We start from the raw sequence: 19,936 nt of genomic DNA, 5'->3' as shown, positions 1-19,936 counted from the left end.
TCAACGGGCTACCTGCCTTTCAAGCCAGACAAGTGTCATCGGCTCGTGTATGCTGTGTGCCAGCTACACAACCTGTGTATCAACCATCGCCTTCCTCCCATGCCAGCCCTACCTGCAGAAGATGGCAAGGACCAGCCATATGATGCTCCACTTAGAGACGGACACCAGACAAGGAAACGCTTGATAGAAAGCACTTTCAACTAACATATATGGTAAGATTTTACAACAGTTCATTTGTTTTCCTTGTAGATGTCGGCATGAAAAGAAATAAATAACCATGTTTTGATAAAAATATAATCTTTTAATAAATTTAACAATGGAAAATACACTAAATAACATATGTTATGAATGTACACTTTATTTTGATAAGGACTTGTTGTATTTGTAAATAGGAACATTGCAAAGCATCATTAAATAGGTTCATTTTTTCAAATTTCTGGGTTATCCAAAGGCACCAACTTCAACTTCATTTACACATCAACTGAATGTGTATTTCATAACAAATTTCATCCAAACATTTTATTTCTTAAGTAAATTTAGTATCATTAAAATATCAAAATATATAATTTTTTCAATCTTCTTAATAATTAATTTCAAGGATATATTTCAAAATATGATATCAAGAGAATTCAATGCCATAACAAGTTCACCATATGAATAATCAAAATACATTTGTACCTCACATACATTGCAAGTTTGTCAATTGCCAATATCATGACTGACTGAGTTTGGTTTTACACCGCTTTTAGCAATATTCCAGCAACATCACGGCGGGGGACACCAGAAATGGGCTTCACACATTGTACCCATGTGGGGATTTGAACCCGGGTCTTCAGCATGACGAGCCAACGCTTTAACCACTAGGCTACCCCACCGCCCCCATATCATGAATCGTTGGAGCAATGTAAAATTAAATCTGGTAATCAATCATAACATTATTCTGCAGATAAGGAAAATAGGACTTAGATGATAAATTTCATCAAAAGACACCATTGAACCATCTATGGAATGTTTCAGTAAAATATTCAGTAAAATAACAGTTGATGTTTGAGATATGCATGGCATAAACATGGGACGGATTGAGTGAAAAACAATTTAAGGGACATGTATTCCAACTCCTGTGCAAGTGCTGGTACAATGAATAGATTCATTTCTACAAAACCATTATATCAGCAGACACAAGGAAGTTTTATTCAGTATTTTAGCCCATATGACTTGTAGTTGTTTTACACTGTACAGTTTAGTTAAAATAGAAATATACATACATAAATGAACTCCTATTTGCAAAAATAATATTAGATTGATATTTCTTGAGTTTAATAAGTTTTCCATTAGTTGATCATTTTTGTGCAAAGTTATGAACATAGGGAGGTATCTGTTTCTAAGAAAATTAAAACTTTTACAAATGTAAAGTTCATGACACTCATCCTTGACATTGCCTTCATGACAATAATGACATAAACTATTATTGTTATCATGTACATTTCTCTTTCTAAGATTTAAGACATTAAATTTTTGTAATGATATTTGTAATGTAACATATGTTTTATTTGGGATTACTCTTTATTAGTGTCATAATGATATTTGTAAGGTTCAGCTTAAAACAATATCATTTGTTACCTTCAATTTGTGACTGTTTTTGCTCAATGATTTTCAAAACCTTTGCAAGAAATTAATTTATGGTGTTGATGATTCTTTGTTATAAAGTGTAATAAATATTATAACATGGGGTTCTAAAAAGAATATGAGTTTAATAGAATGAATCTTTTTCAGAGTATCACTGACAGCCTAAATGCTGGGGGCTCAGTGAAAACGACCAAAGAAGAAATCGAAAAGAAGTGGAAGAATATTAAAAGAAGCGGCAAGCAGAGTTATTCAACCTTCCACAGGGCGACAACAACTACTGGTATGTATGGAACACCTATTAATTATTTTTCATCACAATATCATCCAATTAAAATGTCTATAATATTGATGTCTGTAACATATAGATTATACAGAACCTATTTGACTTTAAAAATCACTGTCTATGTATTATGAAATTGATCAATAGAATTTGTTTTTCAGGCGGCGGTCCTCCACCAACACCACTCAGTCCTGTTACTGCCAATGTCATTGACGTCATTGGGAGAGACAATGAAATCCTAACAGGGATTATTCAGACCATGGACTCCACAATGCTGCAAATCTTGAATATGCAACCAGCTCAACAAGGGTATGTGACATAGGAAATTAAATGTGTCAATACAGAAATGTACAAGTAATATATTCTGATTAAGAAAAGCCAAAATTAAATGAATCAATTTGGATTAAGGATATCAAAAAGTATACACAAATGTATAATGTATTGAAGTAACAGTGAACACTGTAACAAATATTAATATTCATTATTATAATTTCAATATTGATTCGGGATGGGATTGGGTGGTTAACGTGTACATCTACGGATCAAGAGGTATGTGGATCAAATCCTGATTATAGTTGTATCGTACATAATGCCACATCTCTAATGCTAAAATTAAAAGAATTCATAGATCCTTTTTCACTTTGTTTGATAGTTTCAAAATTATTCTGATATTCAAAAGCATGTAAAACAATAATTAGACCCCCCAAAATCCCAAAATTTATTTTTGATAAAAGTGTCCAAAATAAATTCCAATATTTTAATTTATAACAGTGTCTTAAAGAATGTCCAATATTATAATCTATTTCATTGTTCCCTGTCCCATTTGTCAAATAATTTACAATTCAATCAAAATAATTATATTCAGGAGTTTGTGAGACTGAAAAGAGAAGAAAAACATATTTCACTTCATTATTTTATTAATTCTGCATTTCAATTTCACAAACTTTATCCATTGCAGATTTTGTGAACAAGTTTGTGAACCAGCACAGGTCTTTCACATTCCAAGTTCATCACCTCAGCTCTATCAACAGGTCCCACCACAACCCTCAGCTGCCTCATGCTCTGATGAGAGAAAAACTGCAGTAAGAGGTGGAATGTCTTCAGTTAATTAAGCGCTACCTCAAGCAGAAACTTAAATGGAAGGGTGATTAACAATTGGCTTTGATTAAACTTTGAAACTGAACCGATTGTATGTTTTCATTTTAAATGAACTTATTGGTTGCTCAATTTATAAGCAAGATTTAAGAATGTCATGCAGTCTGTGAATTTAGGATTTAGGATCAGCGTATTCATGCCTACAAATTCCTTCAAATGATCTTGTAATTTCATCTCAGTGAAAATTTACAAGGATTCGCTATTATTATATTTAAAATGTAGTCATTTGGTAATTTCTGGAGAAAAAGGGGGACCATATCCACAAAACAGCCCATTTTGCGTATCGTCATGATATATTGCAGTAATGAAACTTTTTGTATATATTTGATTAATAAGAGGAAAAATACTAATTAAAAAGATATTTTTGAAATACTCACAAGGAAAGTTTGTAATTGCGAACTGTTCCCGGTATCGAACTCCCATGATACCCTGTGCAGGCAGAACTAGTTGTCCATGTTGTGGGGGAGAGTTGACCCTGTGGTTGCCATCAAGGTTTGGAAGAGGAATATTCCTGGTTTCGCAAATATTATGCAATACAGCACATGCAGTGATGACCTAAATGGAAACCCAGCTTTATAAAGTTATATATCATATGAATTTCTTGCTCATAAAATTTTCAGATCTTAAATTCACAATTAATGATGTTATCGTTCTTATTACAAATCACATTTACAACATTTTGTGGCATAACACATTTTCACATAAAAACACACATATATATATATATATATATATATATACCTTTCAGATAATACATAACATGTTCTTGATTGAAAAAAACCCTGTATTGACACAAACAGATCCATGGTCATTACTTATATATCTTTTAAAAATGATACATTGAATAAAAGCCAATAAAAGAAAAATATGTAATTACTTTGCTTGCTCTCTCATATCTCCATGAAGGACACTGAACCTTCTTTTCAGCTGACCAAATCCTCTCTCCACTGAACTTCTTGTTACAACAGCAGCTCAACAAGATTTCTTGTCATTTTCAATTTGTAGCAAAACCAACTGCTGCTGTAACTTTGCCAATTTAGTCTGTTCCTGAATGAGAACTCTATTTTCCTTTACCCTTTCCAGTTCTTCTTTCAAAATCAAATCTTCAGTCCTAGCTTTTGATTTTGTTGGGTTAACAATACCAGTATCAATAAATGAAAAATCTAAAAAGGAGGTATCCATCGTTGAATAAATCTGTGTGGCTTCTGGTTTCTCTCCCGGAGCCTCTGTGTCAGAAGTCATAGGAACTGGAAACAGAAAACAATTGTTGTTTGTTATTAGTATATTAGTATGCAAGTACATGTAGATAGATATGTAATGAAATTAGTTGTTCATTAGGCATGTCACATATGAATATAAATAATGGGTATTGTAAAAAATGTTGCAAACCAGCACTAGATGTACTGGAGAATATATTTTATGTATCAAGGCATACTTATGTTCATGTAAACATCTGCTGGGAAATAATGGGTAATGTAAAAATGACTTATGCCATGCACGTTACCAGTTGCAGTCAAATCTGCCCTAGTTGTAGTTCATATATAATATGAACCATTTTATGTTTGTATCTGCGCATACTTATGTACATGTAAGCATCTGCTGGGAAATAATGGGTAATGTAGAAATTATAGACATATCTATGTTGTTACACAGCATTTCTAATTACAGTTGATACATTTTTAAGCAAATGGATTATTATAATAATATTCAGGTAAAAAACAGTTGTCTGCTTGTCTTATAACAAGGGCAAATAAATGAAAAGTGAAATTTGTCTTCAATATAGCCCAGCTATCTGTGTTATTGTAAATACGGTACATTTTGTAGTTCACCTCCTTCTTGTTTGTTGTGCAAGTGTGTTGTCACTTACTGTCTGAGTCAATGCCTCCGGATATGCCACAGAGACTGGGCCTGCCCTCCAGGTTCTGCAGCACAAGCTGCTCAGGGGTTGTAGGAGAGTCTGGGCGGGGTTCACCTCCAGTTGGGGGCCACATGGCATTGCTCCTCTTAGCTTTGGCTGTAATCATTGTCAGATTAGGTTTAATATTATTGTAACGCCAAACAGGGGGAGGGTATGCTATTCGATGCTCAGAGTCACTAAAATATGTACCCTTGTGCATGCGAAAGTACAAGTGTAGAATTTACATAGTCTCATTGATAACTTGGTAGCCCGAGTTTGTTTACAAAACATGTCTAAATTCCGCCCCCTAATTTGCATTACACTAACGAGTTCGCTTGTTACTCCAAGAAAATATATTGCTGATAAGTGATAAATGTGGGGAATACGTGTTAAGATAATTAACTAGTGATATGTAAACTATTGTGTTTAGTGTAATTCGCTTCAAATTAAGACTTCTGTGCTTCGCGTCTAGCTCATAGAAAACGTCAGCAATATTGACATTACAATGTACTTGTTCCTGATTGGTCAGTTCCTGGGGAGGACTGCCCTTTAACCTCTGACCCGATATTCCTTGCATATATAATTAGCTAACTGACGTTAACTAATGGCTAGAATTGGCATTGGTTTCTGAACCCGCGAAACTTATTCTTTCCATAACTCCGAAACTTTTGGAACAACAACTAGAAACTTTGTGTAAAACTGACAAGATGCATTTCAACAACAATAATAATTTATATATAACTTAAAAAGACACCTAGAAAAATACTCTAAATCGGTGCTTCCCAATCGTGACGACCTATAGTACCAACTGACTGCTAATCCTAATTAGAAATTCCCCAAATTCATTATTAATAATTCTTAAAAGTTCTGGTTAACATTTACAAATTACTTATATAAAATATACTGAGTCCTGGTGAATGTTCTGCCATCCTCACCTCTTTACTTTGTTTTGATTCCTGCATATAAATGTATAGCTGCTTGAAGCTTTTAAGAAATGCGTCTGTCACATTGTTTAGTATCAATATCAACAGTTTATCCAAGGTTTTAAAGGATTCAATTGATGGATCACTTTTTGTGGGTGATATTAATATTTCTTGTCGTGGTAAAAATATGCATACTATTGAACGACAACTGCAGTTGTGTTTAAACAAAATAAATAAATGGTGTCTTGAAAACGGCTTAGATTTTCTAAATCCAAAACTAATTGTATACATTTCTTGGGTTTAATTTTTGACTCGCACTTAACGTTTCTGCCACATATTAAAATCCCTTAAAACTAAATGCCTGAAGGCACTTGACTTGTTGAAAGTTGTTTCAAACTCAAAGTGGGGTGGGGATCAAGCTACCCTCCTCCACCTATATCGACCATTGGTCCGCTCGAAACTTGATTATGGCGCCATCGTATATGGTGGAGCCTGCAAAAGCAATCTAAAACTACTTGATTCTGTCCACCACCAAGGTCTAAGACTTTGTCCTGGATCTTTTAGAACTTCTCCTGTTGACAGTCTCTTCGTCGAAGCAGACGAGCCTGCTCTTGCCCAACGCCGTATAAAATTATCTTTACAATATCTTACAAAACTATATTCTAACGAATCGAATCCTGCATTTCACTGTATCTTTAATCCTCTTTATGAGGATTTGTACAACCAGAATTCTTATCTTGTTCCGCCACTGGGGCTCATAATGAAGCCTCGTCTTCTTTCATCTCCTCTTTGGCAGTTGGTTAGGCCACAAGTTGACCCCAATCTGACAAAGTTTAAAATCAGAGACTAATGAATACAATATAAACAAGAGTATAATCAATTAAACACTAAATATAATACATATAAATCCTTATTTACAGATGGGTCCAAGGACGGTGGCGCTGTGGCATGTGCCCCTGTCACTGGATCCAGAACAATATCTTCTAGAATACCGGATAACAGCTCTATATTTACAGGAGAAGCAAACGCCATCTTAACAGCTCTTAAATATATTAAAAGACACCCTAAACATAAACAATATATAATCTTCTCTGACTCTCTTTCTTGCCTTCAGGCTATTAAAAATCTTTCTTGCAAACATCCACTTTTAATTGAAATAATCGAATTATATAATGATCTTGCTACTGGCCAATGCGACATCGTCTTCTGTTGGTTACCCAGCCACGTTGGCATTTCTGGGAACACAATGGCCGATCTTGCTGCCAAGGCAGCACTACACAAATCTGTGACACCACTTCTTATCCCATACTCTGATTGCAAAGCTAGCATTAGAACCTACATCCGTGATCTGATGCAGAAGAAGTGGAACACCCAAGTAGGGATAAATAAATTACATGAAATAAAACCTTATATTGGTTACACCTACTTGGGTTGTCAATCCAGATTTGAAGAAGTCATTATGCGACGATGTCGCATTGGCCACACTAGATATACTCACGAATATTTACTGAAAGGCGAAGATCCTCCGTTTTGCATCCCTTGTGATGAAAGAATCACAGTCAAGCATGTCCTGCTTGACTGTGTTGAATATTCCATCACAAGGGATAAGTATTTCAATGTCAAAGCATTGAAGGATCTTTTTTATAATGTTAATTATCATTTAATAGTTGAACTTTTAAAAGAATTAGATTTGTTGACTGATCTGTTAATAGCTAAATATTTTATTGTTTGTAGTTCAGATTAGTAACTGAGATTGTTAGTGGCTGTACCGTCAAAGGGGGTTGAAATAGCGTAAAATTATTGTCCTCCTGAGAGGGTACGGAAGTCCCAAAACTTTCAAAGTAAAATGTAAATTTACCATATTTTAAACGTAGTATCTTTGTTCTTTTAACTGCCGGCTAAATTTTCCTACAATCGCCAGCGGCTGAAGGGATGGTGTCAATCCAACTAGGGTCCATGCAGGTAGCAAAAGTAATGTAAGTCCCCATGGTTCCTAGTATGGTGATCTACCTTCAGTTGTTGGCAATCTATAGCCCGTGTTTTAGACTGTATTGTCCTCTTTTTGAAATGTTTTAGCTTTCCTCGCTAGTTTTATTCATTATGTGATTCTCTAGTATTGTTACTGTCCATCGTGGACAGGTTTTAATCTTCAAAACGTTTTCTCTTTATTTTGTATAAATTGTTTTCGTCACGATATTGCTGAGATATTGCCGATGTGACGTTAAATATTAACTCACTCACTCCAAGAAATGCAGGCAGATTTACGGTAGCGTCTCCCTTTTATCCTTAATTACAATGACGTCACAATCGAAATGCACCCGCTGCAGTGACCATGCGAGAGATTCGTAAACAAAGATGGCGGCACCCATAAAACAACCTGTCATGCTGTTTGACGATTCTAACAACTATAGGGCTTACGCACATATTGTATTCTGACAGTAAGGTAATAAATGTATTCTCTATATACTTGAAAAATAGTTTAAAGATGTACAATCGCTTCCTAATGGCATCATCTAACCTAGTACTCTACCGGAAGTATGATGGACATTCGATTCGACAGTTACGTTCAGAATGACGTAATGACCAGTACGTTTTAGAATAAGCTAATGATACCCCATTGCGCTTCAACTTTCCCCCTTATTTACACTTGTGAACATTATTTACATCTGGTATATATATATATTTACACAACAATGTACAGTGAAGAATCTATTCTTCGGCTGGCGTCCACCACTCTACTACGGATATGCTAATGTGGCGGACGCCAAGGCCACCAGGGATCTCCTCCTTCCGCTCCTCTTGGCGATCTCTTCTGAGCCCTGGTGGCCAGTTAAAAAGATTATTTGGATCCTTCCTTCTTCTTTCGTCTCTCTCCCGCTCTTTCTCTTCCTTTCTGTCTTCCTTTTTCTCCTCTCTGCTCACCTTTTCACCCTCTTCTTCCACTTTGTTTCCTTCTCTTCCTCTTTCTTTGTCTTCCTTTATCTCCTCTCTGCTCACCTTCTCCCCCTCTTCTTTTCTTTGTTTCCTTCTCTTGCTCTTCTTCATTTTCCTTTTTCTGTCTTTTGAAGTTTCCCGATGAAGAGGAGGAGGAGCTCCTGGTTCGCTTTTCCTCGTCCTCACTCTCGGAAGAAGAAACAAATTCCCTAGACGAGAACTTCTTCGTCGACCGGGGCCTCCCAACAGTAAGATTGCTGTGTACTTCTCTCTTGTGGAGGTTCAGCTCCGAGATCCGGTCAGCCGAGAAGTTGCACTCATTACACCTTGCTTTATCATTGCCATTGGTTATTGAAACGTGGTTAACCAGTCCGCTAATAGTAGCGAAAACTTTGTCACATCTGGTACATTTGATAGTTCTCCCAAGGGCAAACATCTGGAAATGAACAGAACGCAATATAGTTCCAAAAAGTCCTGGTGCATTATTAACATATACTTGTGGTTCCCCTCCCCAATCAGTTCAGTTGGTACTTGGTAACTAGTAATAGAATATAGTCTTCAAGATATTTTGGGCGCTTACGAGTACGCTTAGAACCATAACCACAAACCTCTTCTGCCGGAGAGTGGTCCTCTATTAAAGGTAAGTCCTCTGCAAAAACTGCGCTGATGATTTCCACGGGAAAATTTGGTGCTGGTATGGTATTAACCTTATGTGTTTCCTCACGGGAAATAGCTGGCTTCATACGGTCAACATGTATTATTTGAGGTTTACCTCTCAATCGACATGATAATTGACTTCATTGAGTTTTGCTGTTATTTGAAAGGGTCCTTTCCAAAAACATTGCAGTTTTGGGCATACGCCTAGTTTCCTATGGGGGGAAGTAACCCCAAACTTGACTTCCTACTTTATATGCTGAAGATTTTGTATGTTTGTCGTAATACTTCTGTCTTAATTGATTTTGTTCCAGGTGCTTAAATGCCGACGTGACGTAAAAAATCTCAACCCTAGCCTTGACAAATACATCTTCTAGATGTTCCGTTACATCATTTACCCATTGATGCGGTGAACTGATATCCTGATTTGGAAGTCCTACAAACATATGAACTGGAAGATTGATTTCTCTCCCTAGCATCAATAGATTTGGGGTGAAATTTGTACTTTCGTGAATTGTGGAGCGGTAAGCCATAGTTAGATAAGGTAAATAGAAGTCCCAGTCTCTCTAATTTTCGTTTACAAAAGCACTCAACATACCAGATTAGGGGTATTGCTTGAAATTTGTTTGTGTCTTTACAATAAACCATATTTCAAAATCGAATAAAGATCTGCTGTACCGTCTTCACAAAATGTAACCCAGCCAGAATTAGATAATTTTGTACTATTGATTGTTTTTTTAAGAGGAATGTTCAAGAAAGACAAATTATTGCTCTGGCAATGTTTCACGAATGACGCACATTGAAAAACCGTAGCCGTGTGTAACCATTATTATGTTTACCAGTGGCAATGGTTTGCTGCCTGAACTTGGAATGTCTTCTTGGATTGGCGCTTCAGGTCTACGACTTCTGACATAAATCTTAAGACTGGTGTGGGGTAGGTTTAACTAGAAGGTGTTTGACTTAAGTCAGGAGACAGCATGGCTGCCGTAACGCAGATTTGTCGTTCATTTCACTAAAGAAGGCAAAGTCTCGTTGAATACAACGATGAAGAATTAATTCTGTGATACTGTCTAGAAGGGAATGGTATTAGATCTGTCACCAGTCTAATAGCACCAGACATCATCAGCAACAAAGCAACTACTGCTCACATTCCTCATTGACAACAGTCTACAAGACACCTTCTTTAAGAAAATGTCATCAACATCATCTTCATGAGGACTTATCATAATCATCAAAACAACCATCATCACTGAGGCTGCTATACTCCAGCTGAGGGCTGCTCCTGCTCCTGCCCTGGTGAGTCTGAGATCTGCAGGTCAATATCATGACTTCTAGCCTGGTCCTCTTTTGGCACTGGCCAGGGCACTCTGGCTCTTCTTATCCGTGATTAGTGGTCTCCTCAGTCCACCACTATTCCACTGGTGAATGGCAGGCAATGGATCAAATCTTAAATTAAGATATGATCATTATAGGACTGTCATGTAAAATACTAACTTCAATACAGCTTAGAAAAATTTAATGCTGAGAAGAAATTATGTTGATTTTTTTCTAGCTATCAAAACTGAGGTGTCAAAAGTGATAAAATGACAATTTTTTATCCAAATAGCTTTTGTATTTTGTGTAAATATCAATTGACTCACTCTTCAATGGCAGCAGAATGCATCCTGATCATCATCTGATTGGTGAGAGTGTCTTCAGAAAGACGATACCTGGAATCTGTTTAGAAAGTCTTCATCATGCTGAAGCCGCTCACATTCAGATGAACATCCAGGTGTGGACAAGATCAAGTCCAGAAATCCAGGATGTTGCCAAACCCTGAGTGAAAATATCTATTCAGCTTCTCAAGCGGACATGGTCTGCAAATTCAAATTTCTGAAAATATAATTGATTACAATAAGTGAAGATTTTAATAATAAATAACTGAAATGTATACAAATGAAATACTTCAGTGAATCTTTCTTACCTAGCATAAACTTCACGCTTCAGAGAAGCCCATTCCAAAAGCAGTTCAGTCAGGTGAACCCCAGATGCCACAATTACGTCATTGTAGTGCTTTACTAGCACAGAGATGCTGTCTTCTCCAAAGTCTGTCTTTCTTCCATGATTCCAGAAACTTTCTTGAACCCCTAGTTTCTTCATATCTGAAGAAAAAATAACACAACACCATGTTGAATTTATCATGTTTATTTAGTAAAAATGTCCAAGAACAATTAAAAATAACCATTAAACGATAACATCTTGGCAGTTGCATTTATTTATACAGAAAGCATGAAGTGTTAACATCTTAGCAGTTGTGAATATGTATATAACAGGAAGAGGGTGTACACTTTATCGCATAATTTAAATTTGAATGCTTTGTTTCTGTTGAACATTGTATTTCATTTTACGAAAATATTTGATAATCAATAACATGTTCATAATAAAATATGTTACATAAATGACATGATCGATGAAAAGAACTGAAACAAAATTACTGTGACATTCATTTGCAGAATGTCAACTGTTTCACTGTCTGTAGATCATGTATTAAAGATGTAAAATTGAAAATTGTCAAATTGTTTATCAATTTTCAATCATATACAACTGAGCATAATATTTTTGTAATTTATTTATCATATACTTCTATCAATTTATTATAAGTTATAACTTTATTACACTTGACTCACTAAAATATAGGGCCTACCTTTAGAATACAGCACCACAAACTTTAAAAATACGTCATAATACCCTTTTACGTAATGTAATGTGATTTTGTTTGAAAGCACGTTCTCGAAACAATGTCCTATGACGCCTGCATGGCAACACGGTTGTCTGGCTCAGCGAGTGCGTATAAGCTCCGCTCACTGGTGTTTCATCTCTACGAGCTATGTCATTGCATAAGCCCAACGATGTTGAGAGTTTCCAGTAGTTGTATACCGGCGGATGCGCAATATTTTGCAAGCACCAGTTTGAAATATTGTTCTTTTTTCACTAATACGCTCATATCTATTTGTATTACGGGCTGCTGAGGTGTTATGTTTTGTGTATTTTGTATTTGTTTTAATTTACATATATATTTTTGTCATTCAGTAATTTGCACCATTACGTAGAAAAGTGTCTTATTAGTATTTTATTTTTCGAAGCAGTAATAATGCATTACACTAGACACGTCAGTCGTGTTTGTGCCGGTTCAGTCAATGCATTCTATTTATTAGGATTAATTCAAGGGATAAGGGGTTACGGTTAGGGTTAGAGCTTAGGGTTAGGGTTGGGGACCTAATGCAATATAGTAGGTACATGTCCGGTGGTTCGGTCAATGCATTCTATTCATTAGGATTATTTCAAGGGGTTAGGGTTTGGGGTTTAGGGTTAGGGGCCTAATCCAATATAGCAGGTACATGTCCGGTGTAAAACGTGAGTACCATTTGTTGTTTTTCCTTTTTGCATTTTAATACTTTTTTTACACACAAAAACGGGAAACCAAAAACGTCGAAAGTACATTATGAAATGGGTTAATGTAGAAATTTTGGGCTAATGAAAATTGGCCTGGAATTTGCACTCAAGCTTCTTTCACACGCAACATAAATTTTCTAAAGTAATGATTCGAAGGCTAACTCACCTTCCTGCCGTCACTACACATGCTCATGTCTCCCTCGTTCCTTAGTGCGATCCACATTATCCTTACAGTGTTCCCTACATCACGTTTCTGTCACAAAATCACCGTTTTATATAAAAGCGCGTCATTCATGCATGCACCGTGAAATCTACGTCTGACGCCTGACGTCAACAACCTTTTTCAGTTTTGAGGCATATCGGCTCATTCCACGCCACACGTTAATTTGTAGATTACGAAATGGGACGAGTGTGCCAAATGGCATCGGATCCATTCGGCAATTGTCCGTAGGTTAAAATCACGAGACACCAAGTCTACCCGTAACCTTCGTAATTGTCCGTGACCTATTCGACTCTTTCCGTTACGTCACAGGAATGACTTGATAAATTTGCACAATGTGCAACAGTGTGGACGTAGCTCAGTCGGTTAGCTGTCGGGCTAACAATCCGAAGGTTGCGGGTTCGCGTCCGACGGGTTCTCACAAACTGGTTGCTTGTCTTAATGACACGTGACCTACGGCAGGGATCGTCCTCACGAGAAGTTGTGGTGCTGTATTCTAAAGATGGTCCAAATATAGTTTTAATCAGTCGGTAAAACATTCCATTTGTAAAACAGAAGGCTCGATCTAATACTGAAAGTAACACAAATAGATCGTTTAAAACAGAATAATGTGAACGAAAATAAGAGTTATCACAGTATCAATGTCATAGCCGGTCAGATTTTACAGCGTACACCCTCTACGAACACATCAATCCATCGCAACGCATGAATTCTATCAGTGTTTTTGATGAATGAAAGTCATATTCAAATTATTGCATGCATGTGATTTCACGTTAATATATCTAGATTATAACTTACTTTGCATATTTGCTCTCCGGGGGCTTTGCCGGCTGGCGTTTTTGAGAAATGACCAAGCTTCCGCCATGTTGGGAAAGCGAGCCGTATGAACAAAGACGTTACCTGAATGATACTGTAACCATCTACGCCAATCAAATACAGTTCTTGCATCAGTCGCAACCCGGAAGTAAATATGGCGATATTGTCAACGGCTCGCTTTTTTTCCGATGTTTTAAGGTATTCGCGATTTATTCAAGCAATTGATAAGTGATTAAAACATCTGAAAAAAACCATGTGAATTACATATATTTTATTTGACACGTACAGATAATTCTAGTCGCCCAGAATTTTTTGACGGCGACATTTGTGCATTTTTAAAAAACTTGGTCGCCCCAATGCACAATCATTCTGGCGACCGGTAGTTCCTATTACTGGTTGTTCGACCAGAATGTTGTACCTATCGGAGGTCACGTTCTCGATGACAGTGGTTACCCCTGTAAGAAGTGGCTACTAACCCCCTTCCTAAGACCACAAACAAGCTACGAGAGGTGTGTAAACTTTCGTGTAAAGTTGCCAATTGTGATCAGCAACAGAGAGTGGTGTCCTTGTATTTACCTTGAATAAACGGTCCATGAAGATCCGGGGTAGAATAGGTCTTCAGGAACCCATGCTTGCCACAAAAGACGACTATGCTTGTCGTAAGAGGCGACTAACGGGATCGGGTGGTCAGGCTCGCTGACTTGGTTGACAAATGTCATCGGTTCCCAATATTGCGCAGATCGATGCTCATGTTGTTGATCACCGGATTTTCTGGTTCAGACTCGATTATTTACAGACCGCCGCCATATAGCTGGAATATTGCGGAGTGCCGCGTAAAACTCACTCGAGTTGAGTTGAGTTGAGTTGGGCTTTACGTCACATCGGCATTTTTTCCAGCCATATAGTGACGAGAACAAGTCTGATTTAATTAACATTTCAAATCCAAAATCCAAATGAGTTTTATTTCAAAGACATGTATATTCATCGTTTTGAACCAGGGTGTTGGGAAGCCATATCGTTGGGAATATGGTTCAGTACCCCTTCTCCCCACCCACCATGGAGTGTCAACAGAGACGATCTTATACTGAAGCGGATCTCCAGGCTGCAAAGACCGAGGATAAAGGGGTGTTATACTCCAGCAAAGTTGACACGAAAAGCTGTAGCTGTCTACCAGATCAAAGGTCAGTGATGGTTCCAATCAATTGGAGACGTACAGAAATCGGAGGTCAGCATCACCAGATTGGTCCTTGAGCCATTCACTGCCTTCTGTGCATAGGGCTCTAGACATATTCAAAAGAAGTTTGTATTCTGAAAATCTCAAAAGATGGTTTTATAATATCATTTTTGGAGATAACATGCTATATGCACAGGGCATGGCGTGACCAGCCGATTGATAGAATCGGGCCTATTCTATCACCCGTCTAGGCAAAGTTAGGGTCGAATGGTGTGTTGGATTAAGGAACACTATTGCCAGTACTGTCATCCTCAACCACCAGACTCCCTTCTTCTACCGACACAGGGACGCAACCCACGGCAAACGGGTTGCCCAATTTGGTCGCCTCTTACGACCAGCAATGGGGTGCTGTGGACCTATTCGAGTCCACACGGGAGCTAAGAGTCATTAGCCTTACCCAACACCCACCACGAGGAGGTTGCTCTTCAGGGGTGCCTCACTCACTCGAATAAACATTTGTCAATCGTACTCATTACACATTATGGAACACAAACGTTATTACATTTAGTCTGAATAACCGAAGCGGTTACAAAATACAGTTTTCATAAAATGCGAAATTTATGTATAAAAAATACAGACAGACAATACAAAAGTAAAAAAGAGTTTTTAGACTTTTTATGAGTATGTTGAATATTACTAGACATTATTTTCCTTAAAACATAAGCCACCCAAAGAATATACTGAATTATAAGTTATTTTTTAATTTTCAGAGTTATTAACTGAATGAGTGGCAGTTTCCAATCACAAGACAAACAGTTTTTACTGTGCTGGAGATTTATGTACAGGGCCCCTATTCTCGAAACGTTCGTAGGCCTAAGAACTTCTTGAAACCGTTCTTAGCGCTTACGAACTTTTACTATCCTATTCTCGAAACGTTCTTAGCCTTACGAATTTTTAAATTTAAGAAAAAAACTAAGACAGCTAGTAGGCTGTCGTAACTTGAGATACGCAAATTACAGATGGCTGCGTTGATTGTTTTTATGAATGAGGAAGATTTAAAGGGTAACCGGGAGAGAGTTTACAGAAACCGGAGGAGATATTTGGATTTGTTGGACGATCAAGAGTTAGTTGCGAGGTACAGGATGTCTCGCCGAGCGATAGAACAACTATGTACATTGATCAGGCCCCACCTGGAGAGACAGATGCAGCGTTCTGTGCCCCTTGATGCAGAGTTGCAGGTGCTTGTCACCCTTCGCTATATGGGAAAGGGGGGTTTCCAGTCTGAACTAGCTGACCTGCACGGGGTTTCCCAGCCGACTGTGTCCCGGGCCCCGTTTCACGAAGCTCTCGTAGGCCTAAGATCTCGTAACTTTTCTCGTAGCACAATCTTACGATTTTATGGGCGTTTCACGAAACTCTCGTAGGCTTACGATACCTTAAATTTACAATAAAAATTACGGTAAGTATTTGCTCTCGTAAATGAGCTTCATTCTCGTAAGTCAAAACAAAATGGCGTATTATATGTTGTTAAAAGAAAACTCAGCAAGAAAAGTATTCAAAAACAGCGTGTTTTTCGGGATCGAACATTGCTACTGGACATCGTAAGTGACGACGAACTGTTTATGAACTTTCGAATGGACAGGGCCTCTTATTTTGAGCTAATTAATCTCACTCGTCCATACCTTCAAAGAGACACCAAGCGTTCCGTGCCGATTTACCAGAAACCCAAGTGCTCGCAACACTGCGATTTTTGTCAAAGGGAGGGTTTTATTCAGAGATTGGCCAAATGCATGGTATGAGCATCCCAAGTGTTTCGCGTATCCTGCCACAGATGCCATTTGTGATTCGTTGGACAATATCCACTTCCCGACCTCTGTGAGTGAGCAGCGCGTTGTCAAGGAAGGTTTCCATAATCTGGCTGGTTTCCCCTGAGTTCTCGGATGTATTGACTGCGCGCTCATCCCTATCCAAGCTCCGACTGGTGACGAGGAACCCTCCTACGTGTGCCGGAAAGGATATCATGCAATAAATGCACAGGCTGTGTGCGATGACAAACTCAGGTACAACACTTAGTAGTTTAGTCACTCCACTTCGTTCCCTCCATGTTTTATCAATGTGTCAAAAACGTTAGATCTATCCCCAAACAAACTGGAGTAAGTTCCCCTAGTTGTGTTTCCATTTAAAAATGGATCTCCTAAAATGAAAAAAAAAGATTTAAAAAGAAAAACACAGTAACTGATTAATGTCTTTATGTCATAGTTTTCAGGTCACAGGCCGATAGAACATATTTACATACAATGTACGTAATAACAAACTTAGACTTCTTATATACATTTGCAAATACACAATGAAGCTTCTGATGAAGAAATTAAGCAGGTATCATCACTTGAGTGACTATCATTGCATGGAAAATAAATTTAGAACATTGCATAAGAATGTATCTAGTCACTAGTACATTACAAGTTGATAAAAAGATATAAGCAGAAATGTACTACAGTTATATTTTATGGAAAACAATGACTGACTGACTGACTTGAGTTTGGTTTTACGCCGCTTTTAGCAATATTTCAGCAACATCACGGCGGGGGACACCAGAAATGGGCTTCACACATTGTGCCCATGTGGGAATTCGAACCCGGGTCTTCGGCGTGAAGAGCCAGCGCTTTAACCATTAGGCTACCCCACCGCCTCTGGAAAACAATGAAGTGATGCAAAATAACTAATAAGTATATACATTGACAATATGAAAAAAGTAACTTTTATCTTCATAAATAAATGCTAATAACATAATGATTTAGAGTTGATGATAACATGGAAATTGTTAGTAATTGCGAAGTTACAAAACTGTTTGTAAACAGTCTGAAAAACATAGTGACTTTTCAATGGAAATGTAAAGGACTTTTATATTTATTTTATCAAACTACAACACTGGTCATATCCAATGAACTAACCCACAGATATGTTTAATTTCTAGATTCCTTAATGTGGTAAGTAGATGGCCTGGGGCAACTCATGATGCAACAGTGCTGTCTAGCTCTGCCCTGGGACAACACCTGGAGAAAACCCCTGTAGATGGCTGGCTGCTAGGTGACTCAGGGTTATTAGTGTCAATACAATTTGTTTTACCCGATTGACATGCTTTTACATCCTGGATAGTTGCTATCAGTTTTAGTAATTACTAAAATGGAAGTATCCATTTATGAAAGTAACATCTTAAAGGTTTACTATAACATAGTTTGATTTAAACACTATAAGATATGTTCTTCTTTTGTAAGTAAATACCTAAATATTAAATACTATGTACTTTTCCATGACTGTTCTGTCAGATATCCAAGTCGTTCATGGCTCTTGACGCCCATTCTAGAGGCACACACACGCCCAGAAGAGCGATACAATAGTTGTCACTGCAGAACAAGAAATGTAGTAGAAAGGGCCTTTGGCGTTTTAAAATCAAGATTCAGGTATGAACCTTGCAAGTTTAATGAATGAAGAAAAAAGTAAAATAATGAAATGAAAATTTGATTGCATTGTAATTCCTTCAACAGTTTAAAAAAAATTAAAATACATTTATCTATTTATCATATTGTAATTATTATATGATTATCATATAATGTGATATGTTAAATTTAGATATATTTCTCTCTCTCTCACTCACACATACACACACACACTCACACACATTGTTCTAAATTTGGATTTCCTAATTTCAGATGTCTACACAAGAGCACTGGCTGCCTTCCCTTCACCCCAGCAAAAACCTCCAAAATTATAATGGCCTGCTTCAAGCTGCACAATTTTTGCCTGAGTAGAAATATGCCCTGTCTTGTAGATCATGACCTAGATGAAGATGAGAATGATGATAATCATTTTCCGGATGGTTCAACACAGACTGATGGACAAACTGTTCGCAGAAATATCATTAGAGATAGATTCACATAAAATGTATAAAGAATGTGCATATTTTAAAATTCCGAAATGCATATGTACAGTGTAACAATTCACAGGAAAACAAGAGAATCTTATGATACAATACATAATACAAGTGCTATTTTGGTGTCAAATATTTGAGGAATTATATTCATTGGGATTAAAGTATGTATCTTAATAAGCTGATAAATGGGAAAGCAGCCCAAAATAACCAACATCTTATATTATCAAATTACTGCTATTTTACTTGAAAGGTACATACACATCAAGTGGTGATAATGGTTCTGTTCTCTGGCAATACATATCCATTAATGATCTTTTTAGGCCAGACCAGTTTTACGGTTCAGCTGTTCATTTTTCTTTTCTAGAATGAGAAAAGAAAGTAAATATTAATTTCCCTCTCTAAAAAAAATTATATCATAATGAATTTATTGGCCAAAAATGTAAACTTACCAGAAAATTCTTTTTAGATTCTATTTTTGCCCTATATACACTTTATAAATTGCCAAAAGTAAAATACTTTAAGCATTTAGAAGGAGTATTATTTTTATTTAATTTTATAATTTTTCCCTCCTGCCTTTTAGGTTTTCTGAGGACAAAATCCTGTAAAACAATAAATGAAATTGGTCTTACAATTAGTTACAATTGACAGGCCACCTCCTATAGGGTTCAGTCCATTCAAAATTTGATTACAGGGTCAATACTTAAAACTGAATAAAACTCCATTCTCTTTTCTTTTATTTCCAACTTCTCTCTTTTCAATGACATTCCGTTCCTCCATTGCCTGAGCTATTCTTCTCAACACTTCTAACTTTTCTTTTTCAATTTTGACAATATTCAGAATGTCGTCGTCAGATGGATCATCAGCTACTGTAATTAAGAAATGCCTGGCATCAAT

General features: G+C 37.0%; 1 protein-coding gene across 1 annotated transcript; it reads left to right on the top strand.

Annotated features, from left to right (window-relative positions):
* The first annotated feature begins 1,672 nt into the window (after nt 1-1,672).
* Nucleotides 1,673-4,012, top strand: LOC124270683. The gene is made up of 4 exons (XM_046705710.1): nt 1,673-1,906; nt 2,068-2,215; nt 2,865-2,988; nt 3,989-4,012. The coding sequence occupies exons 1-4, from the start codon at nt 1,759-1,761 to the stop codon at nt 4,010-4,012; spliced, it is 444 nt and encodes a 147-aa protein (XP_046561666.1). The 5' UTR covers nt 1,673-1,758.
* Nucleotides 4,013-19,936: the final 15,924 nt, after the last annotated feature.

Source organism: Haliotis rubra, unplaced genomic scaffold, assembly GCF_003918875.1.
Source record: "Haliotis rubra isolate DU_JTF1 unplaced genomic scaffold, ASM391887v1 Scf1537, whole genome shotgun sequence".
In the NCBI taxonomy this organism is placed as follows: domain Eukaryota; kingdom Metazoa; phylum Mollusca; class Gastropoda; order Lepetellida; family Haliotidae; genus Haliotis; species Haliotis rubra.
The sequence above is the reverse complement of the archived record's forward strand: the minus strand, read 5'-3'. Positions and strand labels throughout refer to the sequence as shown.